We start from the raw sequence: 16,599 nt of genomic DNA on the forward strand, positions 1-16,599 counted from the left end.
TAGATTAAAATTTAGGTGGTAACTTTGTCTTTGATATCTGCAGCACTCGCTAAGTATCAAGAACTGCCTACGTAATATTTCCTAAAATTTACAGTTAACAGTACATTTATAAAAATTTACAGTAAAAATGTATTTATCTAAAATTCCCAGTTTTACTATCAGGGTATATTCTGTGATCAACAGTGATTACAGAAAAGATTGATATAAGAAGTGTTATTACTTTTAAGATAACTCTAAGTTTGAAGACATACATGTAAAGAAAATTAAAGTAGCACTTACATTGGGTAAACACATGATTGTGTTTTCACACAATAATGTTTACGAAGAAAACATGTTAACGTTTTAACAGGCTCTTTGAATTAGTAAGATGTGTTTTCAGCAATTCATGTTTTATGGTGATTTTCACTACTTTAGAGGCAAGTGGGAACGAGCCCTGTGGTCGGAGAGAAAATGCTCCCTAGTGCGCCTGTAGGACAGAAGATACACTTATGTACCAAATTCATGTATCTTTCTTGATTTTTTTTGTACTTTGATGAATCAGTCAGCCATTTTAGCACCACGGGTCGACGCGACAAGTCCGGAAGACAAAAGAGTTTAAGTATTCACTGGTCTGACACAATTTAAATGCTGACTAAACTGTAGTAATAATGAAAGACAACCAGAAGAAACAGTCACTTTTACCTTCTAGTTGAACCTACGCTGGGTACAGCAAAGACCAGGGTGTCAATCAAATCTGGGTTACTCTATGGATGGCAAACTACTGACCGTAAATGTCGAGATACTCGGGTGCATGGTCGGATGGATAGGTCTACTACGGATGATGACTGTTGGCGTGGGTGGATCTCCTTTAGTTAAAGGGTGTGCCTAACCTGTACATGGAGTGCTATCTCTCTTTGGCTGGAAACGCTGGAACAGATATGGCTTCCCCTTCTTCCAAGCTGATATAACAGATATTGTACAAGCCAACCGTCCTCTCGGGATCTCGACAGGAAGCAGTCTCTAACCCTACCCCTCCTAATCTTGAATATCGTATTACTCTGGAAGCAAGAACAAAGGCCATTTTAGGACTATACGTATTGAAGGGGTTTTCAGCTTCTTTTCCTAATTTAACAAAAACATTTTTTAGGAAAACTAAGTTCTCGTTCCCCTCTCACCTTTGTAGCTGACAACTTTTGGTAGTGGGTAAGAAACTTGACGCGCGGCACGATCACGAACCGTTAGGCATAAAATATTGTACCCATACTGATTTAAAGGCAAAACATATTTAATTACGAAAATTGTATTATATAAAATTAATTTCTTTAATATTTTATGAAATTTAAAGTAATAAATGACAAGATTGTTACAGAAGAAAGCTTTAAGAATATCCTAAATTGGTAAAACCTTTCTAGAATTATTTATGACGCGTTTTTAGTAGAGCCACATACCACAGCTACCTAGTTTTATAAGGATTCATCAATTGCATTGCTGCGTTTTAATAAAATATTTAGCCAATATTAAACTCTGATACTATATCTAAAGTTCCTTTTCATTATAATGTACATTATATATATTTGTAGGATTTCCATTCAGTATCTAACTGATAAAGTCTATAAATTGCATTGAATATGACATACAACCCAAACTGTCAAAAACTAATTTCCAATATATCAGTAGATGGTCAACCAACGATAGACAACAACTCGTATTGGACAAAACCCGCCCCTGATATTTATCATTTCCTTTAATAAATATATTGTAATTTTGAGATGGATAAAGAGAAATTTCCCATTCATTTATCTCAAATGTCAGTACGCATCAGGCTTATAAACCAAAATCAACAGTTCAAGGAAAAAGATTTTCAAAATGTGCTCTGCAATGTATAAATGCTTTGATGTATACAAACTAATTATGCTTCCTAGTTATATAGTCTTAACATAATTCATATATAAAGGGTGTACAAAAGGTCCCCTGCCAGTCCTTGATAATTGCCGAAGGATTACAGGTAAAGCAATAAAGCTTGGTACATCATTACTTCACTCATAAATCTACTTTATGAAATATCAACCATTGACATGTCAGGAGGATGGCCCGCAAAGAGTTAGAACAGATGGAAATCTTAAATTAGAGCATAGGTCGAGTAGTACATTAAATTAAAGGTCTCTATTAGCAGAGTACGATGCCACAAATCTGATCTGAGGTTCTTTCTTTAAGAAATTACGCTGCTTTAAGTTTAAAACACAACGTAGGTCCTTTTCTAGGTGGTGTAGTATTCTTGTCTTGACTCAAGTTGTGAAAGTTAAACTTATTAAATAATTACTGGACTTAAGAAATAGTTTTTAGGTAGTTATTGAATCTTCACATCCAATGGAGGACGGTCTATAAATTTAAAATAACGTACATCTTGGGATATGCTTACTTCAAAATGTTTTGCCGAACACCTTGTAGATCATTCTTGTAGATAATTTATAAAAAAGCAACATATAATTTAAATTTAATATATAGCACAGGCTATGAGCCAATAATTCAATCTTTTTTAATAATATTATTTTTTATTTAAGTGCTATACAGTGTGGCGTACATAAATAAATAAATCACATAATAAGAAAATATCCATACCCAAAATTAAAAGTTTTAGTAAAATATATTTTTAACTGTTTTTAGCAAATGTTAACTAGATATTAATTAGATATAACGGACAAAGTTATTATTTAAAGACTGTTATAAAACCTATGTTAGTTGTTTTTTTAACAGAAGTATGCTTTAAGATCTGTAGTGTATATATTCTCTTAATAAAAAAAAATACTAAATCGACTATGGCAAAAAATAATAAAACCGGAGTACATTAAAATGGCCAAAAAACCGAGCATAGCATTATCAACACCAGCAAATCAATAATGAATAAATCAATCGAAAGTAAGTATTTATAGTTGCACATAGTCTAGACCGTAGTGTTTTGTATTAGGAGTGTCGTAAAAGACAGACTCAAGGATATTGGATACAACAGTTGGTGGCGTTGGTGACAGGAGAAGTGCCGGTGGTGGATTGATTGCAATTGCGCTTCGCAGCACTAGGATTTAAATAACAACACATTTTCGAGCTCCTTATGTTTTCACAGCAAGTGATTAGAATAGATTTAGGACATAAATTATGCATACAGCGTTTTAAATATGTTTGTTTCCATTCTAGATATACTTCGTTAGTTGAAACAACATGATATAACAGCGGATTATGTCCGGAATTTCAAAATTTTACATTTGCAGACTATAAAGGAAACGAAAATAAATAGTTGTAAATTACACTCTCTTCTTTTAATTCCATCAGCTGCAAATTGTATTACAGGCCTAGAGTGGAAATCAACGCATAATAGTCTTCTCTGGTCGGTGAGTGAAAACATGAGGCACAATAATATCATGAACTGATAACAAAGTTACAGATGTTGTTAAATGATGTCAATACTTACATGAAGAGTCCACACTTTTGGAAAAGGTACAGTTCCTGGTGCTATGATTTCAATGTTGTCATTAATACTGATACCTTTAGAGCCAAACATAAGTAATTATAATATGGTATTATGAACTAACACTTTTCTGGGACGAACTGCTGACAGTCTATGAAAAAAAATTTACTATAGCCCTGAACACTTTCTTTTTTACCAATACAAGGTTCTTAAACGAATTTCCTAATAAAATATCTACCGTTAAGTCTTCTGTATGCATGATCATGCAAGCTAGTAACCTCGAAATGTTGACTACGAAATGCTGACCTCAAAAATGTTAACCACAGAATGTTGCTAACGAACCAACCTAAAAAACCACAAACTAATTAGCTTTAAGCCGCAACGTTAATTAATAAAATGAAAACTGCTTTACCGGAAGTGTTAAGCACGTGCAAATTCGTCCTTACTGCCTTTCATAAAAAACGAAAAGGTAAGAACTGAGTTTCATAATTTTCATTTACAGTGCAATACAACACTGAATGTTAATACTAAAACGAAATTCCCGGCTTGGTTACTATGCACCAAATTAATACTTACGGACACAACTCGGGCAATTTGGTTTCGTGTCTGAGACGGGCTAATTTTTCTTACAGACATTAGCTCACTTATCTCCAATGTGGTTGTTTAACTCAGCAACGTTAGAAAAGGACTAGAGACCGTGTTACTGATTTTATCATATTATCCTACATTATACTATAACAGGTATAATGCAATCTTAAAATGACTACATTCTTAAAATCGACCATTTACTAATTAACAAAATTTCTCCGTAAATAACAATTGTTAAAATAAAACTTTAAAATACAACATAATTATTTTTATTTTTAATTAGTTATTTTAATCACCTCATCAGTTAGGAGCGGATATTTAATATCGTAGTAGTAGTAAAAACAACCTAAAATATAAACCTGTAGTGACAACTTTTACCACCTATACGGCATTACCCTTTAGCTCATTAAAGATTAATTGTGTTCAATTATTTTATACCTAACTTGATTACATATATTACTTTCACATGAAATAGTACACCACTCATTTATAGGGAACATATCAGGAGACAATGGAAAGCATGAAGTGTCCTTGAATGTGCACTCAGTTCACCTTTATTTAGTAAAACACATTGAAAGAACTCTCTTCTTCTTATTCGTTTTTTTCAAGTTCAAAAATATTTGTTTAGGAAATCGTTGAATACATGCAAAACATATACATTTCATGCAGAAGATTCAGAAAACTAATACATGCAGTTTTTTAATACCCCCATGCACCTTTTAGGTGCGTGCGGGAAGTAAGCTGGCATAACTTGATAATTATAATAATATATTTAAATCTGGGCAATAGACTCTTAACAAGTGTTATAATTTGAAGCTATATTTGATACGTAAAAACCTTTTAATTGATATATCTATTTCCTTCTTTTCTTCATTAATTGGACAAGATAAAACACGTTCTACAGATACAAATTAGAATATCTTTTTCCTTGAACTTATTAAAAATACAGCTGGAGTATTTGTATTTCTTACTTTGGCATATGCTATACATCTCTATTCCATCTTAGTCACAATTAATTATATTATACATTAAGCCTTACCTCATTACCTTATTTACCTTATGAATGAAGAACTTGAGGCCCACAGCATCCATTTCCAATATGGTTGACAGAAGACGTACGAAAACAGCGCATACGTTAAACACTAAACTCATATACAAATAAAAAATATCTACATACATACAGCTTTAGAAACACTTAAATTTCATATGGAAGGAAAACGTTTTAATAGAATAAACTCATGAGAAATTAACGGAAGTTCACTAGTCACGTCTACTCCAACTGACCGTTGGATGAATGTAGCATTTGTACGAGTAGTATTATTCTTTATTAAAATGGGGCACACTAAAATCGTACATATAAAGTACTATTATCTATTATTTATAGAGCTTATATTTCAAAATGCGCATTGTTATCAACTCTTTAATAAAAATTCAAATTTAATTTCAATTATTTGTAATCAACCTTTTTACAAAATGACTCTCTCGTTTTGATTTTTCGCGTTTAAATAAAAGAAGTATGGGAATATAGAGCTTACTACAGTAGCTATTTGTAAATTATGATAACGAAAAGGAAATTTCTCAAATGAAAAACTCCAAAAAAGATATTCTTGCAAATCAAGTAATATTTTTTTCTTAATTGAACATGTTCTGTAGAGTATCCTCCAATCAAATCATGTCAATCAAAAATCCGTATAAATTGAATAGGAAGCAAATCACACCTTTATTGAGGTCGTAACAATAAATACGTATTCAAATAACAGTAGCTCATCTGCAATGGAGTCAAAACTACGAGAATATAGTATATTTCATTCGGGATATTCTTATTAATTGTTATAATCAATTAATGCCTTCAGACTGATAAAATGTAAAATATTCTTGTGGGAGATAGTTTTTAAATTTTAAGCTTGGTTTAGTTGAGGTGTACTGCAGATGCACGTGGAAGAAATGATATTAGCATATTGCTCAGAAATCAATGCAAACGGGACTATTATTACCTCTTTTCTTCGAATTTTTAAAACGAGTTTTATTGCAGTGCAAATACAATAGCGTTATAACAAATTATTAGTCTATTAGTATATATATATATATATACTATATATGTATGTACTTAATTTACTTGTTTTGATACCATATGTTTTTGTTGTTTGAAATGTTTTTATAACCTTCATTCTTGTGTTTGTTTATATTTTATTATATACATGCTTTTGATAATGTTACTGAAAAGTAACGAAATATTAAGCATTTCAATTTGAAGAAACGTGTTTTGTTTTCTTTTATACATATATATATATATATATATATATATATATATATATATATATATATATATATATATATATATATATACGTATATATATATCATTAGTTCATGTTATCTAGCCTCACTTCTTTTATGCTTACAGATTTAGATCAATTAATACGGGTTCGAATCCCCTGAAAGTAAAAAATATTATTTGTGATATGAAATACAATTATTGGTTGAGTGTTAAGAACCTTATGACTGAAGTGATTGGTAAATTTTCTCTTATGCCTATCTTTGTACTTGCAGGATATCTCGAGAACAAATTCAGCTAAAGGTAAAGTTTCACATCAAGTATTGACACACACACACACACACACACACACACACACACACACACACACACACACACACACACACACACACACACACACACACACACACACACAATATCATTATTTGGATGTTTACCAACAGCAAACAAGCAATCACACAGAAGAGAATATTTTCACATCCCCCACAGATAAATTAGAAGTTCTGCTAGAATACTAGTTTATTAGCATGGCCAAATCCCATTGATGGAGAATTGGACATGCACTATTTACAACTCATTCTCGTCTTTGTAGAAATTTCATGTACAATTTTAGGTTTACAGATGAAGTCTTTCTCGAGATATCTTACGGACAGATAGGCTACATCCATTACTATGTTATGTGTTAAAATGCCTTACATTTAGTGTACAAATTTATTTATTCTGCGATTACATCGTTATCATCTTAGTTACGCACAATACCGTTAAAATCGGTTCCAAATATCATGGAGTGACATGCACCATCCCAGAACACGATGTTGCCTATATAGAAATAAAGTTTCATGGAAAATGTCATGTCTAAGGATAATTTCCATAATTAATTTCGGATTTTATAATTTTAAGAACTTTCGAAAAATTATATAAAATATTTACCTCTTTTCTGCAGTGAAGAAAACCGGGTGTAACGTTTGTACGAAATTATTGGACCGAGTTGTAGAGAAAGATACAAAAATATACAATAACAGGGATTGTTAGATTTACAGCAAATACAAAGGTGCAAAAGTTTGAACATTTATTAAATCATATTTTAAAATGTCCTTTATAACACACGTTTTTAATATAATAATATAAGTTGATAGCATATTTATAGCTTAACTAATGTTTTTTACATCCAATTAAACATTATTTGAATTTAATTATGTTACTCTAGTAGCCACTTGTGACACTCGTACTAACATTATTTAAAACGGTACATCTTAAGAAACGGCAGAAACTAATACGGAATTCTATTCTAGACGATAATATGCGAGTCATGTCTTCTTCCGACAATAGGATGCTGAATATTCCTGGAATTCGCATGTACTGGGACTGATTTTGCGAATTATGTATGAAGTAGTTCCGTTATGTAACGAATATTTCCTTCTTCTAAAAATGAATATGAATATAAAAGTAAGTCTAATTAAATACTATTAGACAAATTCAGATTTGTAATAAATTTGCAGTGTGCAACACACATCCTTTACTCTAGTGTATTTGGCATCATATTTTCTACCAGTTCTGTTATAAAGAAAGTATGTGAGAAATTGTGATCACTCACGTAGTTAGATGATAGTTATTTATTGGAAAACAATGATGTGAAGGAGCTGGTATCTGCTAAGGATGAAAATATCTTATAGGATTTTGTCCATAAACAATGGATATTCTAATACTAAATCCTGTTTGCTTTTGTCTTATTCAGAGGTTACAGCAACTTCTGACACAATACGTCCCTTGGAAATGCAACTTACAACTTTCTCTGTGGTACTAGACTTAAATTTTATTTATGAACAGGAACTTCTTCCACTTGTACATATCTGCTCTAATATATACTACAGTAGTATATTAGAGGCATATTGTCTCACTGATAATTTAGCGGGAAGTTACGAAAGTCCTTAACTACAGTAGACCACTCTGGCCCAATCTTATTCCTAAGCATAACGAAGATATGGGGGGGGAGGGGGATTATGATTAAATACGAATGTTAATTTCAGGTCCATTCACCTCCCGTATAGTGCACTGTCTGGGATCTTCTGGGATAGTGATGATTTGGGATCGTGTCTGAAACATTGTAGTCTACTCAATTGTGCACCTAATGAGTCAATGAGGACACTAGCATCTGGGTGTCTCTTATGCAAAGAGTTTTATGCTTCCTCATCGCCTACTTTTATAGATGTCTTCAGACTGACGTTGATTCCAAACTTTAGTCACAGCGCGAAGTCTGTGACAGCGGCAGATTTCAGACTTTAGTCACAGAGTGAAGTCTGTGACAGCGGCAGATTTCAGACTTTAGTCACAGAGTGAAGTCTGTGACAGCGGCAGATTTCAGACTTTAGTCACAGAGTGAAGTCTGTGACAGCGGCAGATTTCAGACTTTAGTCACAGCGTGAAGTCTGTGACAGCGGCAGATTTCAGACTTTAGTCACAGAGTGAAGTCTGTGACAGCGGCAGATTTCAGACTTTAGTCACAGAGTGAAGTCTGTGACAGCGGCAGATTTCAGACTTTAGTCACAGAGTGAAGTCTGTGACAGCGACAGATTCCAGACTTTAGTCACAGAGTGAAGTCTGTGACAGAGACAGATTCCAGACTTTAGTCACAGAGTGAAGTCTGTGACAGCGGCAGATTTCAGACTTTAGTCACAGTGTGAAGTCTGTGACAGCGACAGATTCCAGACTTTAGTCACAGAGTGAAGTCTGTGACAGCGGCAGATTTCAGACTTTAGTCACAGAGTGAAGTCTGTGACAACGACAGATTCCAGACTTTAGTCACAGAGTGAAGTCTGTGACAGCGACAGATTCCAGACTTTAGTCATAGAGTGAAGTCTGTGACAGCGGCAGATTTCAGACGCTGCACTAAGCGGAAGATAAAATAGAGCTGAACTTAACATTCATACTTATTCTTAAGGCCGCATGCACGGTCCCTTAAAGTTCAACTGTTATCAATTCCACCAATACTTGGCCATTCAACAAACATCTCCTACGCCTTGCCTCCCGAGCAGGCTTAAACGTAGTCTGGACTTGAAGACCAGAAGAAACAGCCGGGAGGGAGGGGGGTCACTGAAGATTGTTTTAGCTTATTAACCTAGGTCTTATGGTGATTTATTTAGCAAATCGGAATTAATTTTCTCAAATTTATAATTTAAAAAAGTATGAATATTATCCACTCCTTTCATGAAAGGCCGACTTAATTTCGAATAACCCCAAGCTATTTCAGGGGTGCCGTTGAGCCCTTGACTTTATAATGACGTAAGAAAAAATTACTTAAAATTTAGGAACTTATTATACAGTACCGAAATTTCCAACTTTGGGTCGTTTATCATATGTTTCGTTATTTCGTTGTTATTTTTCTGTTGCGTCTCTCCTAAATTTACAGGTACAATGTTTATATTTTTGGAACAGATTTTTCTTAAAATTTTTTTAATTTGGTGTGTTTTGTTATATGTCTGAACTTTTTACGCTTTTGGGCGATTTACGTTATGTCTTACCTAAAGAAGAGAGCACATTTTTCAAAACGTCGTGCTCTTTTTTGCTTTCTACATAACGAATGGAAATGCCTTTATTACTGTTATACTTTTAAATCATTATCTTCAATAAAGAACTTTATAAAAGAACATACATATACATGAGGATAAATAAGACTTATCCTCATAAGGTTGTACCTTATTTATCACGACGCGCGTGTACGTTTCAACCTCTCAGAGCTTATTTAGCCATTACTTGTTGTGTGTATTGTCATGACAAGACAGCTCACGGTCCTTGTGTCACGTAAAGATCATTCATAACAATAACATTTTATAGTACACACCATGTGTTTACCTAATGTTAATGTTAAGTGTTTACAGTAAACTATATTGACATTCCTTGTTGTGTGTATTGTCATGACAAGACAGCTCACGGTCCTTGTGTCACGTAAAGATCATTCATAACAATAACATTTTATAGTACACCATGTGTTTACCTAATGTTAATGTTAAGTGTTTACAGTAAACTATATTGACATTACTTGTTGTGTGTATTGTCATGACAAGACAGCTCACGGTCCTTGTGTCACGTAAAGATCATTCATAACAATAACATTTTATAGTACACCATGTGTTTACCTAATGTTAATGTTAAGTGTTTACAGTAAACTATATTGACATTCCTTGTTTCTTGCTATTTGTTATAAAATTAAGGATATCACTTTGATCAAAATAGAGGTGGACTTAGTGTGTGCGTATCATCTATATATCATGACACTGAACATGCATTATTACCTTTAATTTGTATTACCACACATTTTCACACAGTTGTTGCTTTGACGTATTGCTAATGAGTGGCATTTTAATATATATACACACATATAAGTCTCACCTTCTTATAAACACAAAAATTACAATATATTAAAATAATAATGAACTCATAAGTAAAATTTCTAAAAATGTGCACTTGATCAGATTGCAATCAGTTAGATATGTTTGTAGACGTACTCACTTGTATTGATTAGACGTTGTCGTACAATGTTTGCACAAATTTATACGACAACAACGTTGAAATCTTATATAAAAAACTTGTAGAAACAGCAGAATTCAAAAAATCTTCTCTAAGTTCCCTAATAACTAGGATATAATTCCTTTCATAATATTTGAATTGTCACCATCTGAAAACCTTGAGTTGTAAAACTGAAGTAAATACAAAATCTATTGTAATTGCTCAAAATTTATACAGATATATCATTTTTGTCAAAAAACGTTTTGAACAGATGTGTACACCATTATCTATAAATTTTAATTAGATTAAGATGAGCTAATATACTTATCCAATATATTTAAGTACTATCTTCACACCAAGTTTAGTTTCAATCATTTAAGATTACAGCTATTATTGTGTTTATTCTTATTTCCGATATTAAATATTTACATTATTATGAAATTATTACATAGCGGAAATAAAATTAAACTCAATAATAGCCGTAATTTTATTTTGTTAACTCTCATTTCCGCTATGTTACTGTCAAATTCTCAAAAGTTTTTGTATTGCCACTGTCTTACAAACTTAAAATAAAACTGATTAGTAAGAACAGTAGTAGTTGTTAATTACTTGAGAATTATAAAATCCTTTCTCGTTTTGCTCTATGATGTTACTGAAAAATAACCATTCCACTTGAAAACTTTGAACGGCAATCATCTTAAACCTTGAGAGGTATCAAAGAGAGCGTTATTGGAACTGTTTGAAATTAGTTGAAATTTTATTTTCATATTTTGTATATATTGTTATATAGCAGGGATAAAAATACTGCTACCTAGACATTTGTTCTCTAGCACTAAATAAGTTTGGCCGACATAGCTCTCCGTACCAGGTTTAGTATAAACCAGTTAGGAATTACGGCAGTGTTTTATGCACATTTGTGTAAAACACAAAGTAAATATTGCAAAAGTAGTGATTTTGGATTCCCAAGATCTAATAGTTGCTTTATAGCTGTAAAACCAAGAAAAATATAACCTGAAGAAATTATAATATCATTACAATTATAATTTTAACTCTTCTGATACTCTATTTACCTCCACCAAAAACACTAGCGTGACTGACGATATTTTCTTTTTCTTTGGGGAAATGTATTTCAAGAAAAACCAGGTTTTATGCTTTTACAATGCACGATGGCTCTCGGCTCCTGGACGCATATATCCACCGAGTCGCATATTTTCCGATACTGCATCACGAATTCGCTTCAGCCTCGTGACATTTAGATCATTTCCGCTCACGCCTTCCTTTCCCTTCAGATGGCTTTCTTTATCTTCTTTTTTATTTTCCTCTGACTGGTGAGAAATGTTTTGCTTCTTAAATCCGTCTTTCTCGAATTCCGAGTGGTACTGGCCAGAGTAGGGTTGGTTAGTTATTATGCATGAACTTTGGTAGAATAATAGCTTCTCGTCCCAAAGGAGAATATGTATAAAGGTGAATATTACGGATAATAAATTCTGACTAATCGGAATATAAGACCGGTTATATAGTATGGTGAGCAAAGGTACATAACCTTACCTTCTACTACCTTCTTGTTTTTATTGGTGGAGGAATTTCTTACATTTCTAAACATGGATCAAGTGAAAGAATAGGTACTGAAAAGAAATCAGAAGAGGGTTGTAGGATAGTTTTACGTTTATAGCTACAATCTCAATGTTTAGGTAAGAGCGGATGTTGAGGAGCACCTTGAATTCAGAAGGCTCCGCTTAAATGTTTACTGACAGCACCCGGTTACGTATTTACCGACTGTTTACATTCTTTTCTTTGATATAAACGCTAAAAGAAAAAACAACACACACGAATAACAAGAGTAGTTAAATAGAAGAAGGTTACATAGAGAGAGGGAAAAGGGACCATTAAGTTGAAATAATGTCAGCCACAGACATAAACAGTAATAGTATTCTGGGTAGTAGGGAACATCGGGCTTGTATCTATTTCAGTACTAAGGTAATCAGTGTTTGCGAGATCTCTTGTGGACTCAAGTCTAGGATCCACTGGGATTAGTACACTCTCATCTTAATCAAACGGCATTTACCAATTTCCCAAATGGTTAATAGTAGTTATTAAAGTATGAGTAATATAATTGAATATCACAGCTAATCATTTAATGACATGTTCGTTGTCATGCTATTTACTATTCTACGTATTATAAAAGTCACCATTATTAACATAGATGCAGTTCTTAGCCCTAAATTCAAGAGGGACACTAACTTCAAGTGATGTATTGTATAGTACATCTATAACATTGTTAACATATTACATTGTTATGTAGAACTATAGCTATAGATGTGTTGTTATACATACTTATCATGAATATTATACATTTACTATTATGATATATTGATGTATACAAAAAGTTATACTGTTAAAACAACCATTGTATAATGGTTTGAAACATTTATAAATTTTAATAGATATGGTGCACGTCTTGAGATAAATAAAAACTTTTTAAATATTAAAAATCTAATATGAAAGAAAAGAAAGTAATAACTGTAACAAAAAAACAACAAATATTATAAAATAAATGCAATGGATCAGCTACCAAAAATATTTAAAAATTTCCTTTGATAAATGATTAAGTAGTAGGAAACATGAATATTTATCTTAATTAAGGCCTCTTGGATGTGTGTTTGCAGAACTAGTTTGTATACATTCTTTGCACACACGTGGGGGCGCGCGCCCACACACACACACACACACACACACACACACACACACATACACATATTGATAATAGAATATTAAATTATTTACTATACCAATGAATCAATTTTTATTTAATTCAAGTAAATTAGTAATATGTGAACGAGTAAATCGCATTCTAGTAAAATTAATAGCTGTGGAAATTCAATATTTAAATATGAGTGTTTTCGTTCACTTCAGAGATATAATATATGCAACTGCTATATTGAATAAGTAATTAAATGATCACTTGTGTGTACTACCTTACAGGTATACAGCATTCAAAGATCTATGAGTTGTACATTTTCCAGGTACACTGGCTAGAACTGCTCAGAATGCACAACTGTCGTTAGAGCGGTATGTCATTGGACGAACTATGGCTGAACCAGACACTGAATATGACCTTGGAAGAGTACCTGATGATGATGCGTGGCCCCAAGCGTCTTCCCTTGGAAGTGGTCGTACCCATCACAGTGATCTACTGCACGATCTTCCTGACAGGGGTCCTCGGCAACCTGGCCATATGTGTGGTGATCGCCACCAATGCCAACATGCACACCGCCACCAACTACTACCTGTTCAGTCTCGCGGTCTCTGACGTCACGTTGTTACTTCTTGGTAAGTCTTGTTTCATGCTGTATTATTTACATGGAATTTATACCCATGCTTAATAAATTGTGTTAGAAAATTATAAAACAGTTACTATTGTTTTGTATTTTTATTTGTTTTTACAATACCTAATAAATCTTTTATAAGCTTGATTTCAATTTCAATTTATAATTAAATAATACATAAATAAGCACTGCAGGACTATTTGATAAGAATACAAAGAGTTTAATTTAATAATAAATTAAAATATATATGCAATTAAATTAGGAAATAAGATGATCATAAGGATAATTAAGGTAAGTTAATGTAATGAGTGGGTCATACCTTTGTGATTCAATACAATATGTTTATAATATGCATAGTGATTGGCAAGAATAAGTAAAATATACTTTAATAATGAGCTACTACTGAAATTTACACTTAATTATACTTTTAATTGTGGAAAATAACCAAAGGAAATTACTAAGATTTGTTTGCTATATTTAGTCATTATAACACATAGTGTACCTGCCAGTATGACATTTTAACGCGTTTTAAAGTTACGGTAAATAGATACTACGGTCACAATTGTGTTGTGTCAAAGCACTCAATATGACATTTCAGTCAGTAAGGTTTTTTTCCGACGGTTTCTATTGTATCCTAATTAAAGGACCTTCTTCTTCGTTTAACTATTTAACTCACTAAATGCACATCTATAGGTAATTTCAAACATAAAATAAAACAATTGCATAATGTTTACAAAAGTGCTTAAATTTATTACTTAACTGCTTTAAAAATATACAAAATATTATTGAAATTTAAATGAAACTAAAATTTAAAAATCAATTACCGCTTTAGAGAAGTAAACGCAAATAAAAATAATAGATCTCTTTTTCTCAAGATATATTAATATTTATAGAAAAAAAATTAGTAAAAAGGCTTTCGTTTTGTAATACAATAATTTAGTTTTACGATTATAAAGATTATTTTACAGGAATATAAATTATTCAAATGCTCTTCATTATTTTATGAAATTTTACTACGTAATAAAAATGAATTGAATTTTATTAGTTGTAATTTAAATCTATATAACATCTAAATATGACAGATTTTATTCTAAACTAAGGGCTGTAAATCAGTGAGCAAATCTAATGGTAAACGGTTTCTTAAAATCACACCAGTATTTAATATACTATATATGTATATACACACACACACACACACACACACACACACACACACACACACACACACACACACACATATATATATATTGAATCGTAAAAAGTGAGGGCTCTATGGTGTAATGGGTAGCACATTCACATTCACTGACAGATCCGGGTTCGAGTCCCAGCGGAGCAAATACTTTTTGTAATTCAATGTTAATTGAAAAATTATATATATATATATATATATATATATATATATATATATATATATATATTTATTTATTAAAGTTTCTTTACACATTTTCTTATATTTTAGTTTTCATTTTTTGGAAGTCAAGTTCAGCTACCAGGAGTAAAACTTTGTAATAAATTATTATGCATCTATATGTGTTATATTCAGCAAAAAAATAAAGCTTGTAAATATAATATGAACATATAAATACTAGGAAGTTTCTAAATCTAATTTACTAGAATCCAATTTTTAAGATGTATTTAAATATAAGTATAATCAAAAGGTAAAATTAAAAGATTTGTTTAAACTTCCAATCCTGAGCTATTACATATTTCTTAATATATGGTTGAATACCCAAAGTATGAGATATAGTATACTCAGAAAGCAGAATTTAAAATTGTATCCAATAAATAAACAGGACTCGAGGTCAAATAATAGAACTGAGTATTACACTGAAATGTGAGACAAAGATTAGTCTTTCAAAGTTTCCACATATTTTGGCACTTTGATGCGAGATACCTCAATAGGTTGCAGCTGATAATGTTTCATGAATCCTTGCTTTTGTTTCATTTTACGTATGTGATGATTTTTTAAAACAAACTCTTATTGCAATTTCAGACACTTAACTTTCTGACGCTCTCCAAAACTCACTCACAAAACACCTGGTGTGACAGGGTTATGAAAGATAATCTAATCTTTTCTTTTACGGATATAGTCCAGGAGAAATAGCAGTTTAAAAATGGTCAAATAAATAAATGTTTTCTTACAGCAAACTAATGGCACAATTTAGTCAAATACATCATAAATAAATAAAAAAAACCATTCCGAACCAAAATCGTCCTATTAGGGGGTATAGGAGGGGTGGTTTTTAGGGGGTGAAAATGGTTTTTTTTGCAATTTGTGAGTAAACAATGCATCTTATTGAAAAAAGTTAAATGTAAAAGTTGTTGGAAATAAAAAAATCTACAACTTTTTTGTAGTAATCATTTTTGCCCTAACCTCAAAAATTTCCCCAAAAAAATTCAAAAAAAACCGTTTTTTTTGTTTTTAATTTTTTTCTTTTACAAAAATGGTTCGATTGAGCTGAAAGTTTTA

The 16,599-nt window shown here is 32.0% G+C and overlaps 1 protein-coding gene across 1 annotated transcript in view; it reads left to right on the plus strand.

Moving 5' to 3' along the window:
* LOC124357496 (neuropeptides capa receptor) overlaps window positions 1-16,599 on the plus strand; it is a 103,697-nt gene that overhangs the window by 23,738 nt on the left and 63,360 nt on the right. The window contains exon 2 of the mRNA XM_046809350.1: window positions 13,827-14,133. Within this exon, the coding sequence (XP_046665306.1) occupies window positions 13,875-14,133 (259 nt within the window). The 5' untranslated portion in view covers window positions 13,827-13,874. The remainder of the gene's footprint in view (window positions 1-13,826; window positions 14,134-16,599) is intronic.

Source organism: Homalodisca vitripennis, chromosome 3, assembly GCF_021130785.1.
Source record: "Homalodisca vitripennis isolate AUS2020 chromosome 3, UT_GWSS_2.1, whole genome shotgun sequence".
NCBI lineage: Eukaryota > Metazoa > Arthropoda > Insecta > Hemiptera > Cicadellidae > Homalodisca > Homalodisca vitripennis.